The following is a 22,257-nucleotide window of genomic DNA, read 5'->3' as shown; positions in this document are numbered from 1 at the left end:
GATGCAAATCTCCACTGATAAATCGTCTTGCTAAATCCATTCTTGCAGTGGATTAGTTAGCTCAGAGAAACGATACTGGGATATAGTTTTTCAGGACCAGCAAGGTGATTTGAAGACTCCCCAGTGGTTAGCAACTTCTATTCAGTATGCAGTAGGATTCAAGTGCTGGCCCTTGATGGCAGCACAGCAATTTAAGGTCACCGTCCCAGACCACTCAGTGAGTGGTCCCTGTGCTGGTAGGGGCAGAAAGGACTGCTCGCGGGCAGCTGCTGAAGGCAAACGCTACCTAGAGAATGTACCAGGGAGCAACTCAACAGCCAAACCCTGTGTTTTGTATAGTCATAATCACCTGTAATATTGCCCGCTCTCCCCAGGAGGAATGCCCAGCATCGCCTGTTATTTCTGGCGCATGATGAGCATGCTGCGGAGCTCGCTCCCGCCGCAAGAGAAGCCGGACGTGCCCTTTGCCAGCAAGGGACTAGCACCACTTCTGTCATGTGAAGCAAAGTTTATACAACAGCACTTAGATCCATTTCTGTGGAACTTGCTCCATGGCTCAAAGCCAGCATGGGTCAACAACCCGCAGCAGTTTCATATCACAGTGGATCCCTTCACAGACAGCCCAGGGCTGACAGATCCCACCGTGCTCCTCGCAGCATTTTTTTCCAGGAAGACAAAGACAAGCCCCTGACGAAGCAATCTGCATAGAGCTCAGCAAATGAGACCTCTGGGCTGGCTTTCCCATACAGCATTCCCATTTTACTTTCAAGCCTCCAGTATCCCTAAGGCGGTACGCCACAGGGGTATTACCCACACCTCAAGAAAATATTTAGGTATGTATGTGTGTGTGTATGTATATATATATGTATGCACACACACACACACACACTATAACTATATATCTCTAAATAAATAAATATATATCTATAAATATAGATATAAAGCCATGCTCACATAACATTCTTAGCAGCTAAACTCTGCCACAATCCCAAATGTTCAAACAATCAGGTCATGCTAACCTAATCACAAACTATGAATGTGATAAAAATCATAGACGGAATACCTGACAGAAATTGCCATAAAAGTGACATCATGCAATAGGCCATGCAACAATCTGAAATCTCAGCCAACAGAAAAGCCAAAGGATCAGGGGGAATTTGGAACAGTTCTGGTTTGCCTGTTTTGAAAATGTCTTAAAACTATGAAGTCAGTTTCCATCATATCAACATTCATGCTTTGACCTAGACTGCCCCAAAAATGTGGTAAGAAACCAACGGACCTTTCGGACAATGTCTTTTGTTGTACACAACATTGTTCTAACACAGCTCTTGCATGACTGGAGGACACAACAGCTGTGTGGGAGGCCAAAATGGAGAACTAATTTGTTGGAAAATCTTAGCAATAATAATAGCTAAAGTTGTGAATGTTCTCTAAAATAGGAGTGAGTTAAATAAATAAAACTGTATATAAGCACACAAACACGCACCAAAAGACATACGTGCACATAAAAATAAAAGTTTATATATTACATATATCTATCAATACTGCTGGGATGCTTTCTATTCCACCTGCACAATATGCCACACAACAAATTACTTCCCTCTGGTTTTCCTCAGTTGTTCTCACATCAGGTGACAGGAATCTCTGTAGGAGTTTTGTATGCTTCAGTGAACACCGCTTTCTTACCTAGCTCTTTAGTTTTATTATCCACTCAAATACACACATTTCATGTATCATATTTGAAATTAAAAAAAAAAAAAAGAAAAAGAAGAAAAAGATTATTCTCTGAATAAAATCTACCATTAAAACTATCTAAATCAACATTTTGAAGAACATGAGATTTTTATAGTCTAGATTTAAAATAAAATGTTTAGCCCAACAAATAAATAAAAAATCTGTTTATCTGAGCTCTACAGCATTCAAACAAATGTATAAATGCTCAAACTGCTAAAAAAAAAAAAGAGAGAGAAACACTTCTTTAAGTTCTGTAGTAATGTAATCCAATCTATCAAACAGGATGTTAGAGAATTTAGAATTTGCTTTAAAATGAGACAAAGCTGGTAGGATATTTTTAAACCAGCATAGTAATCATATAATGGCTCACTTGGCCCTGTTGAGAAATGCAGCTTTCAGGACGTTTAAAAGTACAACAAGCTTTTCTACTAGATTTGCACTATACCATAAACTTCTCCTCTCCCTTTCAGTACTCTGATCAATTCTAAATGTAATTGCTGTGCTGATCTTCAGCTTACCTTTAACAGATGAGCACTACTAAATCAAAAGCTGTCCAAATTTCCTTCTCTGGATTAATATATACATAATGGCTGCTTGCCCATGGCTGGAAATCCTTCTGATCACTTAATGCTGTCAGGTGCCTCATTTCTAATGGTGAAAACATAATCTAAGCTTCCAGAGGACAAATTCTTCAGGCTCCATTTCAAGTGCAGAAGTATTTGAACACAGATAAAACCCACTGATCTGGTCAAGATTCAGGCACATACGCAAGCACACTGAAGCAATGGGGCTTCAGTGAAATAGTACTATACCCATGCTCATTTACAAGAAATAAAAATATTTTTTAAAAATGGAATATTGAAAGCTAAATAGCAGCAAATATAGACAAAGATGACAGCAGAAAAAGTTTTGGGGGTACTGCCAGGGTAATGTTTCTGATGTTGGACTACAGTCTGCAGTAGGAAAAAAGAAAATCTATGAATGTAACTAGCCCTATGAAAACCACACTGTTTAGGTGAACTTCACGTCCATATTTAACTCCAAAAATGCAACATTTCACTCATGAAAGAATTAGGCCACTCGCTTGTATGTTAGAGGCCTATATGTTTCTTTACCAGAGGTAAAACACTCACAAATCTCTGCTGACAAATTTTCAATCTGAAATCAAAACCAGGCAACAAGGCAGGATGGCACAAACAGAGGGGTAGTGGCCAACCAAGCCAGGAGGATTTACACAAGAGATGTTTTTCCAAGAGTTTTCTGGAGAGGGCACAGAGGGGGTGGAAGCTTGGAACAAATTCACGGGTGGGATGTTCCAAGCCCAGAGACTGGCATGCAAAGAGTCCAAGAGACCACAGCTCCAAGTCTGGGTTACTTAACATCACTGTCTGGCTGCCCAACTATACTGCCACTGAACGCCACGAATAGCAACGTGGTTCTCACCAGCAACACAAATGTGCTGTCATCCAACACCCAAGCATAAGAAATCTCGGGTATTTCTGGTAAGTGAGGAGTGAGATACGTGGAAGTACACCAGTCAGGTCAGCAGCACGTGGAAATTGCCTGGGGAGATGGAACCACACTTACTGCCGTCCCTAAGCACCAGCCACCCTAAAGACAGTCCACAGCAAACAGTTTACTCACTCATCTGTCAGAGGTGGGACTAAATACAGACTCCCATATGCACACTCCAGGAGTATTAGGACATTAAAGGAAATGTAAAGGAAATCGACTCGCCCAGCTTCAGATCAGTACATGACAAAACACAGGTGACATGATATGAAGGAGCTTGAGCACTACGTGACCAGCACGTAGGAAACCACAGGGAATACACGAGGATGTCTGACACCACAGCTGCTCCAACTGACAAAAGCAAAGAAATCAGGAAACGATGGAGATGTATGGACCGTAAGCATTGTGCAAAATAGAAAATGACAGGCAATCGCCAGCTCCAAAAGAAAATTCAAAGAAACATGTGCCTTTTTCATCGTGAAAGGGGCCAGTTCTGAAGAAGTACCACTACCTTTGGTGCAAGAGAAACGCAGGCACAGCCTGTGCTTCAAACACCTGATAGCCAGGGAAATCCAGGAGCAGATGCCACAGGGAACAGACAGACAGACGCCCTTTTCCCTTTGTACCTCTCAGCACAGTGTTAACGGGACGGTGGCACTGCGCAGGGAGATGATTTGAAGGAGGAAAGCACACCCTCTGCAGGCTAAAAGTAAGTGTCTGGAGAACATTATTTCTGCGAGCAAAGAGCACTCTGATTTCAACAAAGATATTTGATACGCATTTTTCGTAGATCCGCTGAAACACAGGAAGATGAATTCAGTATATCCAAATCAGCAGAAGACTGGCAAATCCATGATTTATAAGCAGTTCCCCTGCATTTCATGCACTGGGGTCACACCAGCCCTTCTATTCAAACACGAAAGAAAAGGCATAGAAACAAAATAGATAATTAAAAAAAAAAAAAAAGCTTCCATAGAACAAAAGACGGAGAAAAAAAACAACAAAACATTTTCAGCAGTTACATCATTTTGTATTATTATGGTCAAATGAAAATTATTATTTTTAATATACTTTTTTTTTTTTTTTTTAACTGGGCTTCTTCATGATATTTTCCAGAAGAAAATCATGGAACAGATACAGGAGAATATCATTTAGTTGTCTTTTCTTTTTTTTTTTTTGAAACAGATACAAATGGGTTTTAAACACTTACCATGAAACTTCCATCACCGTAAATAACTATAGAACTACAAATTAAGCATAAAATTAATTAAACATTAACAGAAGAAAAATATACACTTTTCCAGTGTGTCCATAGAAACGATGAATATAATTATAGCTCAGCAATTTGAGAAGAGAATATTTTGAATAAGTAGGTAATTAAGTTAAGAGAGGCCTAAAGAAAGATTTCACACTCACATTCATATGCTGAAGCGGTTTAAAAATAGAGAGTAAGAACTGCCTGACTTCACCTTTTAATTTTAGCTGGGTGATGAGCTGGTCCCAAAGACAGAAAGGCACAGCAGGATTTTTTCTCTGCAAAGTGCCCTTCGTATTTTTATGTGAAGGAAATGCAGTCTGTTCTATTAATAACCTGCTATAGCTCTAGATAAGTCTAGGCACCCTTTCCATCAGGAAAAAAGTTCTGTTTTGAGCGTACAAGGGATTCGGAGCAACGAAGACGTATACACAAGTTGGAGAACCCTCCAATTGCCCCGGCCACTTCACAGTTAAGCGAAGCCCACACAGGAACAGACATTTAGTTTTCCCGTCAGACACCTCTCGCAATTACTAAAATTGTAAGCACACCACTTTTCTCTCATGAGGAAGAAAAATCAAATGACTGAGTTTGCACCTTGAGATAATTTTAACTTCATTCTCATTTTAATTAATATCTGGAAAAGCAAACGTTGATACCAACTAGTCCAAAAGTGCACTGCAGAAAGAGGGGGGAGTTGCTTGACGTAATGCCACCATAACGCCTAGATTCTCCCAAAGAAGCGGGGAAAAAGCACATAGGATTTTTTCCCCACATAAAGAAAGATCGATTCTTCTTCTGGATATGCCTCCCTCACACTTTGCGCTTTCCTGACCTCTCTCTGATTAACCTATCTCAAACACCGGCTTCCCAACAGCAACCCTCAGGCCGCTCAGCATTGTTTCAGCCTGGCAGGTTCTTGCAGTGGGGCAGGCTGAAACCCCTCCTGGTCAATAGCACTGCACGGGGAACTTTTCTGTCCTGCAGGGAACGGTGGAAATGGCAACAGTATTGGACGACAAGCATTCAAATTATTTTGCCAATTTATTCTTGCCAAAGTGACAGCTATCCAAGTGGAGGTCCCCAATACCCTCAGCTGTGTTAGAAGCACCACCGTAAGCAAGATTAATTGTGCTTTAATGAGGGTAGCAGCCTTACCGCTGAAGCCTAAGTAGGGTCCTAAGTTAACACTGCCATGAAAACAACTCTTCTAAACTGTCCTCTTGCCTCCCTCACACGTATTCAGAGCAACAATGAGCAGGAGGATCCTAGATTTCTTTGTCCCCCGTGCAACGACGCTCAATCTTTAATTACAGATTCGTGTTAGGCTCTGTCTGTAAACTTGCTGCATGTATAAATACTGGTTCCTGATTCACTCCAGCGACTCCCATGAATAGGCACTTGCAAGTTTCTTTGCCGTGTGGATGCACTGAGAGTTGGTGAAAGCTCGCATCAGCATCCTGCTGGTCAGCAGCCACTGAGCGAGGACACGCTGCCATCCCGAGCTGCAGCCCCTGATCTCGGTAAGCCGTTTGCCTGAAAGCACAGGAGGGCCACGCTGGCCTCTAATGACCACTTCCCACTCATTCACTTCTTACAATAAAGAGCACACTTGTGCAGGTGAGCCTAAGGAGATATTTCTTTGTAACCACATTCCCAGTATCTTTTGGTTTGAATCTTAAAAGCACTGTGTTATTTTCCACAACCCAGCACCATTCCCAAGTCACATCAGAAGTTCCATATGGTTCTGAAAACTTTTTCCATTATGAGATACAGATGAAGGGTGCTGTCTTTTCTTCCAGCTGGAACATGCTCTGCATTTCATTTGTACAGATGCAATTAGCTCATTTATCACTCTGAGCATTTCTAGTTCAATTGTCGGATACCAGAACTGGCACCAAGCGCACCCTATCCCTGCCACAGGAGTGACATTGCACTTGACATCTTGCATCAAATGACATTAAAGCACTTGAAAGTAAGGATTGGAGATGACCAATTCTGCTTCTTTTATTGAAGATCCTTAGTCAAAAATACCTCCTTACAGGAAGGCTGTCAGCTGACATTTTTACTGTCTCCGGCATAAGTTCAACACAAAGTTTGTAGAGCGAGGTCATCACTCACTGTACGGCTATTTATAGTTACTTACTCTACCCTTATCCTAACAAGACCCTAATCAACAAAGCTTCTGATGACTTTTGTTTGAAGGATCTTTAAATGCGAATGAAATGTCTGTCTTGCTTTAAAAATAATTATTTGAAAATTCAGCTACTTCTTCTTCCTTCCCTTTTCATATGTAATTCAGATAATGTTTCACCTTCCTGTGTAAAGATGGGTTCTAGGGAAGAAAGACTGGTTTACGTAGCAAAGGATAAAGAGGTGCATGACCATCCAGTAACTAATTTATCCTAGCCTCTTCTATAAAGAGAAAAAATAGCTGTTTGAAAGTCTGCCTACGATCACCCCCCTTCCTACCACACAGCCCCCTTCTCCCTTCAGCAAGGTAACACACCAGGCTCCACCAGATGGAAAGTGCGTCCTTGCCAAAGCAGTTCAGATTTCCAAAAGAAACACGCAATTTTTATTCATTGCCCAAACAATCAGCCAAATTGGAGTTTGTTTCCAGAGCCCCTGCAGCAGGATCCAAATCCAAAGAATGATCAGAACCTCTCCTCTGGCTTTATTAGGCTGCCACGTGGGGCCCATGTGTGCAAGGGGCATTCTTTAGGGCTTAACATAGACAATATAACCATTATAGCACTGGTTTTAAGGTATGTTTATAGGCCTAAAGTGGTCGTGGTCTCCAAGCCAGGCTTCCAGCTGCTGCAATAGCATCATCACCACTAAAACCCCCTACCCAAAAGAAACGCCTGCTGCTCTCACTGCTGCCGCCCATGCTGGAGAAAAGAGTTCTTTTCTTAGCGAGGTGCTTACCCCGAGAACTGCCAGCTTTGCTACAGCTAAATAAATAAAATTACCTCAGAGATTTTAAATTCAGAGCTGTGTCTGTCTCAGAGTTACAAGCTACTCTGTCATATTTAAGCTTGAAGCAGCTTTTTTCCTGCCTCCCTTGGTCGTTCTGCTGTTTCTTACAAGCAGGGGCAGGCAGCAGGGGGTGAGAAGCGATGTACTCCAGGTCTCCTCAAATTCCTGAAATGTCTGGTGTCAGAACAGGGGCCCATTTATCACAAGTCACACCCTTGGGAGCTCTCTGCCTTGTCCACTGGGAGAGCAGCAGCAAGCCCTCCTCCCGCACCGTGCTGTTTGCACAAACTGCCAACGGGGAGTAAAACGTAGACACGGAGCTGATAGAGTGGTGTGCTTCTGGTGAGGGCTCCCTGGCATCCAGTTAAGAGGTGAGAAAACTAAATATAACAAACTTAAAACTACAATTATTGTAGGGGAGCCTGCCAGAGCTGCTCTGAAGCTCCTAATGGTCTGTCGGGGATTTATGGATCAGCTGTGAAAATTTACTCACAGCTAAAACTTGCCAATCAAGTCTTCGGCTTTGGAACACTGCTACCAACTTTCTCACAATACAGCTTGGAAGTGGAGAAGCAACCAAAGCAAAACAGGCGGTTTTAATGTTTTGAAGAGAGACATACAAAAGAAAAGTCTGTTATACTGAACAGATCAACAAGAAAAGTGGGAGGAATTTCTCTTCTGCATGTTTCTGTCTTAGTATAAAAGGGCCTTCTATCATACAGAGCAGGGGAGGACAAACAGAGCAGTGCCAAGAACTGAGAAATGCACAGTAAGAGGCAGTATGCTGCACAGGAAAGGCTCCAAATGGCCCTGACTTGCAGTTCGAAAGAGGCTGAGCTGCCACATAAGCCCACAACTGTGAAGTTTTACACTCCAAAGTATTGCTTTTTAAACACCTCAGCTCATTAACATGCTGTTAGAAAGCATACAGGAGTACGGGTCGATACTCCTCCCTACACAGCACCATGCCCTCTTTTAAAGCTTCAATGCTAGAACACAAGCTATCTATTTTATTTATTTATTGGCTTCCGATGTATCAGGTGTTTCCTATCAGTGCTCGTTGTTCGTGACTCTTCTGTGCAAGACTCCCAAAGACCTGGCAAAGCAGTAAGCATTCATGAAGCCTTGGAGACTTAGATGATGAGATCTGATCCTCTAAAGCCTACACACAAAAATAATCCTCATGCGTACGAATGCTTTGCAAGCCCAGTCTCATAGTATACGCACTATATCCAAAGAGGAGTTTAAGTCTTATTTACCACTGCCAAACAAACTGGATTGACTGCTTAAGAAATTTATGTAATATATAAGATGGGTGTTGCTTTTCTTTGCACCATTTAAACAAAATGAAATAAACTTCTAGTCCCTGAAAATTTCTATTTTACCTTTTTTATTTGGTAAAGAAAATTCGATCCTTTAATACTTTGCAATGTAAAAAAAAAAATAAAAGTGATTCACTTAAATTTTATTGTCAAGTATGAAGTAGTTTGTCAGCACTTTTTACTTCTCCAGGAGCTGGAAAACAAAAGATTGAAATAACATCCAACACAGTACAGAAGACACGAGAGCTGACTTGGATTCAAGTACCGCTGAACTTTTTATTTGCACCACTTCATCCATGAACCTCTTTGCCCATAGTGCTGACGGAGGTAGCTACAAACACCATCCCAGTCAGCCACTGCTTTCCTGCATTACTTACAAATACGTTCACCTCCAGATACATCAGCGACTCTTTCCCAAGCATAATCCACATCAGGACAGCCTGAGGCAAACCTCTTGGGCCATTTCAAGGAGTCAATGGAAAGATGTCAGCAAAAGGGTAAGCCCTGCCTGTACGGGGAGGAGGTGTTGCTGCAGAATAGAATAGTGACCTTGAATGAAGTGGCAAATAAAGAGAAGAGCCCAACGTTTGGTTGTTGGTTGGCAGGATGGTAGAAATCTGTAGGTGACCTTACAAGAATGTGCCATGAGCAGGGCACAAATGGATGGCACAGAGCACATGGATAGCAGGGGTGTGAACATTAAGATGTGTTAATGGAAGAGCTTGGAAGATAAGAGGAGCCTGGGGCAGAAAAATACCTCACCCTAGTTTGCTAATAGTTCTGTCTGAGGTTTTAGGAGACAAGTGCCACATGTTCTTCAGATCCCATCCTCACACTGAGTTGCACATAATCTCTGACAGAATTTTTATGTGAGGCAGTAGAGGAGATCCAGAACTGCAAACAATGCAAATGGACATAATACAAAAATACAAACATCCTCTGTGGGGACTGGAGGAAACTCCTCTGTACCAGAAGTTTTCTGCCCCCACTCTATTTCCAGGCAGAACAGAAAGCAGGGTGACAAGCATTCAGGATCCTGTGAGACATTATATGGCATTTTGTTCTCAAGAAGTAATTTGTGGATTTTATTTTACACATTAAAAAAGAGGCCAAGAAGAGAACTAAAACGCTGGTCAGTGTAATGAGCTTTGTGTGTCACCAACCTAATAAATTTACTTAACACATGTTCCCCTAAGGGAAGGGCACGTTAATCAGCAAAGACAGAAATTTTTTACTGCAGAAACAGACTGTGGTCAATTTACTGCTGCTTTCCAATGCAAAAGCCCACAGAAGAGTATTTATTATCTCAATAAAGGAAACCTCAGATGTAACCTGGGCTGTCAAGGCACTTGTTGGAGAAGTACTTAAAGCCTATTTCTTAAAACAAATATTCAAATGTATGTAAAAATACAAGAGCAACTCCTGCACGTCTCCAAATTTCTGTGTGAGAAGTGGCCCTAGCTCGCAGGTGCCATCACCACACACATCTCCCCCCTCCAAGAAAAAAAGCCACAAGACATAAAACTTTACTTTTTGATTGAACCAAATTCAAAACACTTTACATTGTCCAAATTCCAATACTTTGCAGCATGCTGTACAGAAAACCAGGAGATTTATGGCAAGCTGAGGAAAGCTAGGACTAGAGAACACCACACGCTTTTGGCACCTCAAGAGCCACTAAGCCAGGCAAGGGACCAGGTGATCAGAAGTCAGCCAGGGAGCTTACTTGTAGCCTGCCCACAACACATTTTCTCCATCCATCCTGGCTGGCAGAAGACTCAAGGAAATTACTGGAGGGAACAGGAGTTAAACATTTCCTTTTCCAAACCTTGTCTTTTCCTAGTAGGAAGTATATCCAAGACAGTGAAGCAGAATCCCCATTCTTCTTAAAGTAGTCACCGTCATCAACATTCCATGTAACACTGTCTACTTTTAGAGTTAACCCCATACAGGAGATGGACTGCACTTTACAACTCTTACAGCAGTAGTTTCACATCACCCAGAGTTAGGCAGGGATCACGGCATCTTTGGAGTCTTCTGCAGGAGCTGGTGAGACACCTGCACATCTTTAAACTGAGATGGCAGGTGACAAAACCGAACAGCACCATTTGGTGACACGGCACAACTCCACACCAGCCCCACTCATACCCAGTTCATCTCCCAGTGTGGACTTGCAGAAAATGAACAAATCTGGCTTCCTTGGAGCTCCTCAGATGCACAGGATAAAATATACAGTTTGTGGTATCGGGATAGTATCAATTAAAGTCACATTTCACAAGTTTGTGTTAAAAAGAATTAAAGCAGCAAGCCTGCCACAATAATAATTGCCTCTGTGCACTGATAACGAAACACTGATCCTTTAACAACACAAGCCTCTGTCCCCTTGCAACAGAATACACAATGCTTTTATTTTGCATTTGTTCCAAAGAGGCAAAATGCACTTGTAAAGTAGGCTAGGCTCGTGTTGCCAGAACAGGACAGATATTAAACTTCTCCAAAACCCAAAGGCGCAGGTTTTCTGGTTTCACCCAGCGTGCAAAGTGACAGCTTCGCAGTGACGGATCATTAGTGTGACAAAGAGAAAGGAGCGGGATACAGAGGGGCAAAGGCTAACAGAGCGATTACATCCTTAAACCAACTGTACTAGCTTACAAAGAATGGTGCTGGGTGTATGTGTGCATGTATGCAGGGGAATAAATTCAGTCAGGTAACGTGTCTAGCTGCAAATCAGGTCAGAAGAGTTAGATTTTAAAAAAAAATCAAGACAGCATAATCTTCAGAAAGAGCACTTTCTATTTGAAGAATGGAATTTTAAAGTGACTAAAATTAGTATTTCACACAAATAACCCATTTCTTAAAGAAATTTCTGCAGCCCTCTATGAAATATAAATATACCTTTAAAGATTTTGTTCCTCCCATTTTGGCAGTCCCCAGAAAGGACCAGAACTAGAAGGCCCTGAAGCTTTTACCCATCTCCATTCTCCTTTCCTCCAAAGGGGCTTTTAGCGGAGTCACCACAGAGCGGCATTAGCTCAGCTCCCTGCCTGCAGATTTGAGTGAATAAAGAGGAAAAACCAAAGAACCCATTTCCCAGTCTTCCCATTGATGGGAGCAGTAGTATTAAGTTTCCAATAAAAGAGCGAGATCCAGGCAACTTAGTTACAGTAAGGAGGACTCCACTGCCATGTGTTGTGTTCCTCAAACTGCTTACTACTCTGCTTCTCATCAGCCAGGGATTATTTCACTTCTTACTTACCTTGGTACTGCTGCTGCTATCTCAGTCTCCACTAAAATATGTGAAATAATTTTGACATTTCTGGGCAACTAAAAATTTATTGATAATTGATAATAAAAGCCAGACTATACAGAAATGTTTGCATGCAAGGCACTTCTTTTAATTCTTTTTTTTTTTTTTCTGATCCCTCTCTACTTTGTACCTCTGTGCTCCCTCTTCAATCTTTACATGCATTTTATTGCGTTCCTCGCCCAACAGGCTGTTGGTTTAAAAAAATGATTTAAAAAAAAATCAAAAGATTTCAGGACAAAAACAAAACAAAACATTTTTAGTCATTTTTGTTTAAACTGTAATATCTATAGAATTAATTCATCTTTGATCTTTAGGTCACACCTTATATAAGGGACGTGGTGGGGCTGTTACTGGTTCATCCCCCTACTCTTCCTCCCTCTCCCCTCAAAAAAAGGTTATTTTACATGAGAATCAGAAATGTTAAGAAAAACAAATCTTAAGATAAATGAGACATTTTTGTTACCTGATGTTGAAGACAGTTACCATCCCTGACGCTACTTTCTACTTTTTGTGAGCAACTGAACTTAAACGTGCAGCATCTCCAGGTGCCCTCCCCAAGCACATTTCAAGTCCCAATTTTACTGTCAGGTGAGGTATAGGAAGAGACTCAATAATTATACAGCAAGTAGGCAGAAAAATCAGAGGAAAAACGAGGTTCCCTCACTGTCTGTTTCCTGACATACAGAGACAATGAATGGGAAACGCCAAGGGAAGTTCAATAACACGGGTTTAGTTCCCACATTCTCTAGCGAGTCCCACACCACCCATATTGTGCTGGCTGCTGGGTTCCGCTCCTTGCCCTTGTTTTGTTAACACCTCTCAGCTCACACAGCTACAGAACTCGGTTCTGTTTTCACTGCCATCCAGAGAAGTTACAGTTGTTACAACACAAACTAGATGAGTTTTCAGGGCTGTGCTGGGCAACTCAGATTTTGGAGACGTGCTTTAGAAGGCAAGTAAACACAGAAAGCCTGGACCAGTAGCAGCAAGAAGAGAAACAGTAAAACCAGTGTTTCTCTATTGTCCTCTTAAGTATCCGTTTTGCCTTTGCCATATACGCCAAACTATTTGCCATGACTAATGTATATAATGGTAGTACGTCATATTTTATCTCTCCTGAGAGACCTTGAGTTGGAAAAAAAAATGAAAACCCCACACTTTACACTAAACAGACAAAGAAAAATCAAAAAGTACCTGCTTAAAAATAATTTAAAAAAAAAAAAGACTTATTCTTTCCAACAAGTTTCCTCCTTGCTGCTATAGGAAATAAAAGACTCAAAGCATTCAGCACCAGCCTGCTTACTTCTGTCTGCCCCCAGAACTGGCACAAACTGATGAGGACTCCAGCACAGATGTTGGAAATTCCATCCTCCTTCCAGAGGAGCTCAAAATCTCTGGGACACAACCCCTTAGAAAAAAATAATATATATATTAACTTTGGTTTTTAACCCCACTGTTTTTAGATGCCTTATTCAACGTGTAAAATAAACGTATAGTCCTATATCAACACGGGGAGCTCAGAAGTGCTCTGTTTCGACTGAGCATGTATTACCCATGACAAATCATTAGAAATGAAAGCACACAGCTAGCCATTAAAACGTACAAAGAGATTGCATTTCAGTAGTCAGGCCTCCTATAATTAAATAGGTTGCTTGTGCAAACTTTCACAGAAAGCAGTCGTCATGAAACATCTTTATACTTAGACCACAACCACCACTTGGTCTTTTCTCTCTTATTTCCAGACAGCTGCTCTGTCAGCCTGCAGTGAAGCACACACCTGGAATTATTGGTGGGAGTGTCCATGCACAGCAGTCAATCTAACAACAGGTGATAAAATTTGTCAGACTCTGAGATGTTGTGTAAATATTGCATTGAGTAATATCACCTCCAAGTTATAAACAAAAAACTTTGCTTGTAAGAGCAGACCTACCTGTAGGGAAGGAAAAAATACATAAAAATAAAAAGTAGTTTAAAATAAATAAATAAAACCTTTCTGTGCAGAGCAGGTATTTGAGGATTTTTCGGAGGTTTCCCATACTTGTTTCACTTGCCAGTGCTGTAGGCCGTACCCTGCATTTCTACTCCTTCCACACCACCACAGTGGAAATAGACAATGAACATTAACCAACATTACAATGGTGTTGGTTACAATTAGAATTGTCCTTTTCAGTCCTTCTCAGTCTTCTTCTTTATTTTATATGCGAGCATATGTTTTTATCAGTCATCACCCAGAGTGTGCAAATTCAGGTTTTCCCTTCCCCACCAGCTTATCATTCTCAGCCCTACAACATAAGGGCTTTGGAATGCTTTTACTTCTGGAAAATTTGAATTATTTTCCCATCAAACATCACAACCACCTACTCAGATAAAAAGTTTTAACTGCTCTATAAATCTTATGATTGGACCTTTCGTATCAACCACAATGACATTTTCACTTGGGGGGGAAATACATACATACAGGATCGTTCATTTTAGATATTACTGTATTTGGACAGGACTCAGACAGGAACGTCAAGGGATTCCGTTATGTTTTAATATCAAAATTACATTAGAAATGTTTAAACAACCAGTTGTTTTGCAGTACAATAAAACAGCGCACACGCTATCTGCGTTGCGCGAGTTCAGCCAATGGAGCTGCTACCAAAGACATTTCCGATCTCCCGGTTTGCTAAATTTCAATCCCTATTCAACGCTCAGTGTTCACAGTGAAATTTCTCCAGCTGCCCACATAAGAAGTCATTTTTTAAATGACGTAGGTCTTCACCTAACATCTGTAAAAGCTTCTAAAGTATTCTGGGGGGTGGAGAGAGAAGGAATCTGGGGAGCTTTGTAAGTTTAAATGGTATAATGAAAAATAGAAGCGGTGAAAGATTCAGTTAACCAACACGCAGTGTTCTGAACCATACCACTCAGAATTACCATTCTGTAACTCTACGCTTGTTTACCGCAGCTCACAAAGCAAAAAGACAACAATTGGGCTTTTGTTTTCTATTAAAAAAAAAAAAAAAAAGGGAAGCAGTCAAGAAAATCTAAATCCTCGGGAAGACGTTGGTATTTTCTTTCCTAGTAATGAAACCACCATGACTTCATCTTGTGCTGAGACAGAAGGATCATTGCTTTCCTTAGCCTCTTCAAGTATCTTATGGTGCCAGCCATTACAACTATCCCAGCATACTGCAAATAAATTCAGAACAGCAGTTTAAGACGAGCCCTGATATGTCCCTGCCTAATAACCACCAAATGCACTGAATATCCAATTCGGATTATAAAACACCAAGTTATTACCAGTAAAGCAAAATACAATTTGCCTGCGTTTCCAAATAAAACCAGGGCAGAGACGTAATTTTAAGGTAAACAGAGGCGCACGCTGGATTATGTCACGCGGTTACAAAACAGCGCGATCAAGTTGCAGGTCCTTAGATGGAGACGCTCAACGTGTGCCATTCTGTGTCACATCACCACGACAAAGAACAGTTATAGGACACGGGACCCCTCTCCAATCTTTTCCCTGAAGGTAAGCTCAAAAAGAAACTCATTTCAAGTTCCCCCTACCTAGAATTAGGCAGTAGGCGTGACTGGCGAAAATGGGATGGATGCCTTCGTAGATATCGTGCGCCGCAGGAGAAAATTAATCCTGAAGCAGTCTTGACAGATTCACCTGACCTGCACCCACGTGAAGTCCTGAGAAACATGAAATAACGCGGGCCGACACCGGAGAGCACAGCTCAAGCTTTCAGGCTGATTTTGCACGAGCACAAGTTACCTTCTGGTTGCACTACAACCCGCATGCAGCTCGCCAGCTACCCAGCCGAATTAGGAAGCCACCATTACTGTTTCAGTTTCAATGTGAACTTCCAAGTCTGTATACCCGAACGGGAATAAAAACACGGATAATGAGGATTGTTAACAGATTAAGTTACAAAGCTTGTCTGAAAAACATCCCCCCTAATAAAAAAAAATAATAAATAAATAAAAGGAAAGCTAAGCTCCGAGAAAGCGTAAAGGCCACCCTGCACGGCGGCTTTACCAGCGCAGTTTCCTACGTGTTTACAGACGCTAACGCAGCTCCCGAGTTAAAACAAGCCCGCCGCAAAGCCGCAGCTCTGCTCGCCCCGCTATTTGTACGGCCGTGCGTTGGGCGAGTCCTCAGGGACGGGGCCGAAAGCGCTCCCTGCAGCCGCTCCGGGGCTGCTTTCGCCGCCGGGCCGGCCGAGGAGGCGACCCCGGCCTCCCGGTGCCCCCTCGCAGCCCCGCTGGGAGCCTCCTCCGAGGGCTTAGGGTTAGGGGGAAACGGGGTGCGGGGCTGCCCGGGACCAGCACGGCTCGGGTCGTGCCGCCGCTTGTGCTTCCCGTGCCCCGATCGGTTCGCCTCCCGGTTCTCCTTTGCCCCAGAAAGCACGGCTCGCCCCCCCCCCCCCCCCAAAAAAAAAAAGTCCTTTTATTTTCCGTCCCCCTCCAGAGGGAGAAGGGATGCCGCCGGTGCCCTGCCCTCCGAGGAGCGGGGGTTCGGGGACAGCCGGGCAGAGGCGCGGCACGGCGACACCCCCCTGGCCCCCCAGGGACCCGCGGGGGGCGAAGGAAACTTCCCCGAGCGCGCTCCCGACCCCCCCCCCCCCCGGGACCCGCAGCGGCTTTGGGGGCGCCGGGTGCCGCCGTGGGAGCCGGGCCGGCGCCGGGCCCTTGGGGGGGGGACACCCCGCAGCGCTGCCATCCCCCGGCCGAGCCGAGCCGAGCCGAGCCGAGCCGTGCCGGGCCGGGGGGCTGAGGCTGGCGGCGGCGGGGCCGGGCCGACCCCCGTCCGGGCGGCTGTCACTCTGGGAGCGGAGGGGAGGGGGGGGAGAGGCAAAAAGGAGGGAGGGTGGAAAAGAGGGAGGGAAGGAGAGCGCCCCGTGCCCGCCCTGCCCTCCCGTCCCCTCCCCGGCTCTTACTTGTGGAGGAGCTGGGGCAGGCTGGGCGGCGGCGGCATCCCTCTGCCGGGGCCCCGGCCGGGGGCCGCGCTCCGGGCATCGCTGCGGGCATCGCTCCCCGGCCGGGCGGCGCCGCGGGGGGCCGGGGCCTGGCTCATGGCAGCGGCGGGGACCATGCGGCGGGGGGGGCGCCCGGGAGGCGAGGACGGGGGGCCCGGAGGCGGCCGCGCTCCCCCCGCCGGGCTGCAGGAGGAGGAGGAGGAGGAGGAGGAGGGCCGGGAGCCCCCTGCGGCTGTGCCCGCCCTGCGGGAGGGCTGCCGACAGCGGCCGGGGGCGGCCGGCGCCGTGCGGGGCCTCGGTGCTGCTGGCGGGGCTGGGGGCGGGCGGCGGCGCCCCCTCCCCTGGCCCGGCCCGGCCCGGCCCAGCACGGCCCCCCCCGGCGGAGCCCGGCCGCGCCCGCCCGCCCCACCTGGGCCCGGCCCCTGCCGCCCCCTCCTTCCGTCTGTCCGGCTGTGTGGCCGTGTGTCCGTCCGGCACCTGCCGGGGCCCTAAAGGCAGAGCGCCCCGCGTTTTAACACGCCCCGGCGGGGGGGGGGGTTCCTGCACCGACTGCTCCTGCTCCCCTTCCCAAGGCCGGGGAGGTGGGAAAAGTGTGCATGTGGCGGTAATCCCCCGGCGGTAGCACCTCTGCAGCAATGCCATCAGTCATGTCCCCGGCACGGCGCCGGAGGGGAGGCTGTGCCCCAGCCCCGCAGCCGGCCCAGGGCAGAGATCGCGGTGCTGGTACCAGCCGGGGCTGGGCGCGTCCCTCCGGGTCTGCTCGTCCTGCTCGGGGAGGGCCGAGCATCGGGGCTGAGCGCCTCGACGCCTCCTGCTGCATCGCCTCGGGGTGCCGGGCACCCTGCCCCCGGCAGGCAGCCGCCAGGGGAAAGCAGAAACGTCCGGGTTTTTTTGGAAAATTTAATCTGAATTGAGGGGAAAGACAGGCGCGGGGGGCTCGGGGCCTCCTCCCCCCTGCACCTGGCGGAGTCACTTAGAGGCGCGCTGCCTTGTAAATGGGCACAAAATCCTGCCGCCAGGGACTGCAAAACTTACACTTCTTCGCGTTCAACACGTACTTCGCCCTTAGCTCACGGGTGGGAAGCACTAACCGGGTGCAAGGCAGGGGAGAAGCGGGCTGTATTTCAACGGTTCCGTTATTTAGGAGGAACACGACGCCCAATGAACCTGCTAAAGAGGAACGGCGATCAGCACGTGCTTATACACCTGGATTTGCACACACAATGCTCCGACAAATACGTTCTGAGGAGTTTTGTAACGTCACTCGTTTTCGGGTTCAGCTAGGGCCGAGGGATGGCCAGCACGCTGTAACCAGCAGATCTTCCAGCGAAAGAAAGGTACGGTCCTGCAGGCAGGTGGGGCAAGGCACGGATACCAGTTTAGCCAGCAGTGCTATCCTTGCTTGAGGTTTAAAGTGAGGTCTCAAGCATCCGCTGATCATCCACAGAAAAAGTGGCTTTGTGAGAATTCCCTTCGTGCCAGAGCAGCAGAGGAAGCCCTGAAGAGCCCCAGCCACAGCCCCTCTCCGCTGCCCGTAATTATTTGAGGAAGTGAAGGATGGTGACTCATGGCTCGGAGGGCAGCAAGAGCACAGCTATGACACCAATGCACGGCCGTGGATTAGAAGGTGGATAGTCACAAGAACGTGTTACTTCGCACAGACAGTTATAGATTACATCACTTGTAAAAATGGATCGAGTGTGTTTTACTAGCACTACTGTTCCTGCATTCAGTGCATACAGTGAAGAACTTGGCACTCAGAATGAGCGTTGGGTCCAGAAACTGTGCAAAGATTTGCTCCAGTCACTCTTTAAAGTCACAATCCTCATTCCTACACGTCTGCTTTTTGTCAAGCTTTTGTCTCTTTTGCTGTCACACTGTGGTGTTTCACCTGGCACAAGCTGGTCTGGCAGGAGCACTGTCTCCTTGCCCCCAGCTGGTCCCTGCTTACCTGAACACAGCTGCACAAGGCTCCCTCGGACACGCAGGGCATTAACTCGTTGTCTTAATTGCAAATAAATGAGTGGGTGTGTCATTGCTCAGGAGCAGGCAGAGAGTTACTAAGGTTGGTGGGATCTTTCATGCAAGAAATCAGCACAACAGTTTCTGTCCAAGCCTTGCAATATTTCGATAGCACTGCCGTAAGGGAGAGCAGTAGCTGGACAGTGGAATTGAATCACAGAATTGAACAAGTGCAAAGTGCTGCACAAGTGGTTTGCATTCTCCTAATGTGCACCACAGTTAATTATGCGTCTGGAGAAAACGTATCTGTAGGTTTTTACCCTCAGCTAGAGGTCCTTTCTATACCAGTGAAACTGTCAACAAATGGTGACTTTGGCAATGAACTGGCTTTCACATTGCTGCTAATTAATGAAAATAAATACCTGTGATTTTAGATTAAAACTGCTGATTTTGTCAACATGTGTTAATAAGCACTCATGAAAAAAAATAAACAACATTGCTAGCTATTAATTTGGGCTGAGATGAAGATAGTTACTGTGTCCTCAAACACAATTAAAACAAAAGCCACCTTTTACAATGCCTTTTTTGGTTTTTCAGATACAGCACTCTGCACGCTAAAACTGATGTCCTGATCTAACTGCTGCTCTAACTTGCATTACTATAAATCAGAAGCAGCACTCTGGTGTACATGAACTCACAGTCAGACTATTTATTTTTTAGGAGGGTAGATTAACAAAGGCGTGGGTAGGAAAGAGAAAGGGGCCATAAAGTAGAAAATTGATGGAGCCAGGCACACACGGGATACGCTGTCCCCAAATAGTTCAGCGTCAAATAACAAAAATAGCTATAACTTCATTGCCTTAAGAGCTTGATTAACTGTAGGGTTAGACAGTAGCAAGGAAACACGTCTAAGAATAAAAGATTATATCAAGTCAATGTGCCCATTAGTCTAAGACTTTTATTTGGTTCGTGCCTGAACCTGGCTGTTTCTCTGCAACCTGCAATTTAATCCCCTGTGACTATAACACCCTAAATGTAATCCTCTGTGAAATCAATATATAACCAACTCTCCATTATTAGGGGAAGGGGGGCTGGGGAGAATTGGAAAAAATGGATAATACAAGTACTTAGGGGCCTTACTTGGGTCTTGAAGAAACATGGTCCTTTCCGTAAGAGTTGTGCACTAGCAGATAAGTCCTGCACGGCCAAGCTGGGAAGCACAGAACCAGTTTAGGTACCACTGCAAGCATAGCATGGCTTATTCACAAACTGGGTAATGAAGCTAGAAATAATTGACAATAGACCCTGTGTTTTTTTACTGATTGTTTTTTTGTTTGTTTTGTTTTTGCTGTTACTACAGAAAAAATACGTTTTAATTAATGTTTATAAAGTATTTTGAAGTGATCTGGACAGTGTTATGATAGTACCACAAGCAGAAAAAAAAATCATTAAAATACATAAATGATTTCATGAAGAATAAGACATTGGTTCTTAAATAGGATTGAAGTAAGAGATGTATCCAGTTGCAGGAATAAAAGACTTCATCTAGGAAGAATGATAACATCGTACTCCTTAACACACTGCAGAGGGAGGCAGGAAGGCACTCTCTTACTTGATTCCCAAAGCTGATGAAGAAAAGTACCTAAAAATTCCAGAAAATGAATGAAAAACACTTCAGATCTGGCAGATGAAGATTATTAGGACTTTTTTTTTTTTTTAATTACACTAAACCCTATTTTCAGAGCCTGCTGTACATTTGCCTGTTGTTCTCTCCGATCATTGTCTGGATAGAGAAACTGAAGACTGCAGCAGAGCTTTCCAGCGTCTGGGTACGTGAAATCTGTCTTCTGGGTAAGTCACTGTTCGCTTTTACGAGCTTTTGCTATCAGCTTCTCCTAAACGGTTTTAGCCAGTGCCACTTTTCACTTGCTCCTCTTCAATGATTTTCTTTTCACGGGATGTGAATGGAAACAGGTGGCCACAACTGGTAGCTCTTTTGCAGTAACTCTTGCTTGGCTTTTTCCTGCACCTGCGCGGGCTCCACTGCCCATGACAGCATCAGTGGAAGGGTGATGTTCAGACACACTCGGGGTACATTTACAAAGGACCAGGTAAAATTTAGCTCAGAACTGCAAGTTGCTGTATAAGCAAACAAACAAACAACAAATAATCTGACATTTGAAAGGACCAGAAACAGTTTCCTAATGATTTAAAAAGAAAATATAAGGAAGATCTAGTGCTTAAAAAATAATGGGCTACAGAGCTGATGTTTTTGTAGGTGAACATCATCATCTGAAGCATTTACCTAAACATATCAGATTAGAAGGAGAGTTATCACTCCATGAACAATGAGAAAATGAAGCTTGAGACACACTGAGAAAGACGACCTTGTTCCAGATCTGCAAAATGAGAAAGAACTCCTGGGCTGGACTGGCCACTGAAGTGTGCCTTCAAGATTCAGGCAGATCAGGATGCAAAAATATAACCTTTAGAGACAAGCTAGCGGACACAACCATGGATAGCTGAGGCTTTTCAACACGCCAGGGGCAGCCAGCTAATGTAAGGCGAATACTGTAAAATTTCAGTACTGAAGCAGAACAAGGCTAAATAAATTAATGTCATCCTTTGCATTCACTGTGAAAAGCTGTGTACCCCCCCCCCCAGCACCTCAAGCCCGTGACGGTGTAATCCTCAATTCACATATTGTAAATTTAGAAAAGATTGGAATGTGCAACTGATCATACCTAGGATGTTTACACATGCTGTTTGATCCCAAAATACTGGCTTATGTCATTAATGGCTTGTGTCATGCTCCTTTCTAGCTTGAGAAATGGCAAATGTTTACCATTTTAACTACATTAGACAACCGCTTAAAGAAAAGTGAAAAGCAAGCAAAGAAAACATAACGGGCATTGTAAACATGAAATTTAAATTTCTTTGAGGAACAACTGTGCTCTTAAAAAAATCCTTCATGCTAGTTTTGGGTCTTGAGATAACCAAAACACGCATATTAATAACCCAACTTATCTTTCCATGCCTTCACTGTAACATATTCCATTTCATATCATGACATAACCGGTCTGCTTCCAGTCATCCTCACTTCTCATTCTCGTCTAATACAACCCAAGAAGCATGACAGAATTTACAATATTTGCTTATTTATTTGCTTACCCCACCCCTTTTTAATGCATGCGTGCTTATATTGAGGATTTGTTC

At 44.5% G+C, this 22,257-nt stretch overlaps 1 protein-coding gene across 10 annotated transcripts in view; it reads right to left on the bottom strand.

Moving 5' to 3' along the window:
* Window positions 1-22,257, bottom strand: part of RBM20 (RNA binding motif protein 20) — a 125,225-nt gene that overhangs the window by 82,535 nt on the left and 20,433 nt on the right. For 4 of the 10 annotated variants that reach the window (XM_083843176.1, XM_083843187.1, XM_083843188.1 and 1 more), the window contains exon 2: window positions 17,041-21,180. The exons of 2 other annotated variants lie outside the window; for them this stretch is intronic. In XM_083843176.1, the coding sequence (XP_083699302.1) occupies window positions 17,041-17,195 (155 nt within the window). In that variant the 5' untranslated portion in view covers window positions 17,196-21,180. Of the gene's footprint in view, window positions 1-13,415; window positions 15,287-15,664; window positions 16,095-17,040; window positions 21,181-22,257 lie in introns of those variants that run through there. 4 more of the 10 variants (XM_083843185.1, XM_083843177.1, XM_083843186.1 and 1 more) reach the window with 4 other exon arrangements.

Source organism: Anser anser (assembly GCF_964211835.1).
Source record: "Anser anser genome assembly, chromosome: 7".
NCBI lineage: Eukaryota > Metazoa > Chordata > Aves > Anseriformes > Anatidae > Anser > Anser anser.
This window is presented reverse-complemented; position numbering and strand designations above follow the sequence as displayed.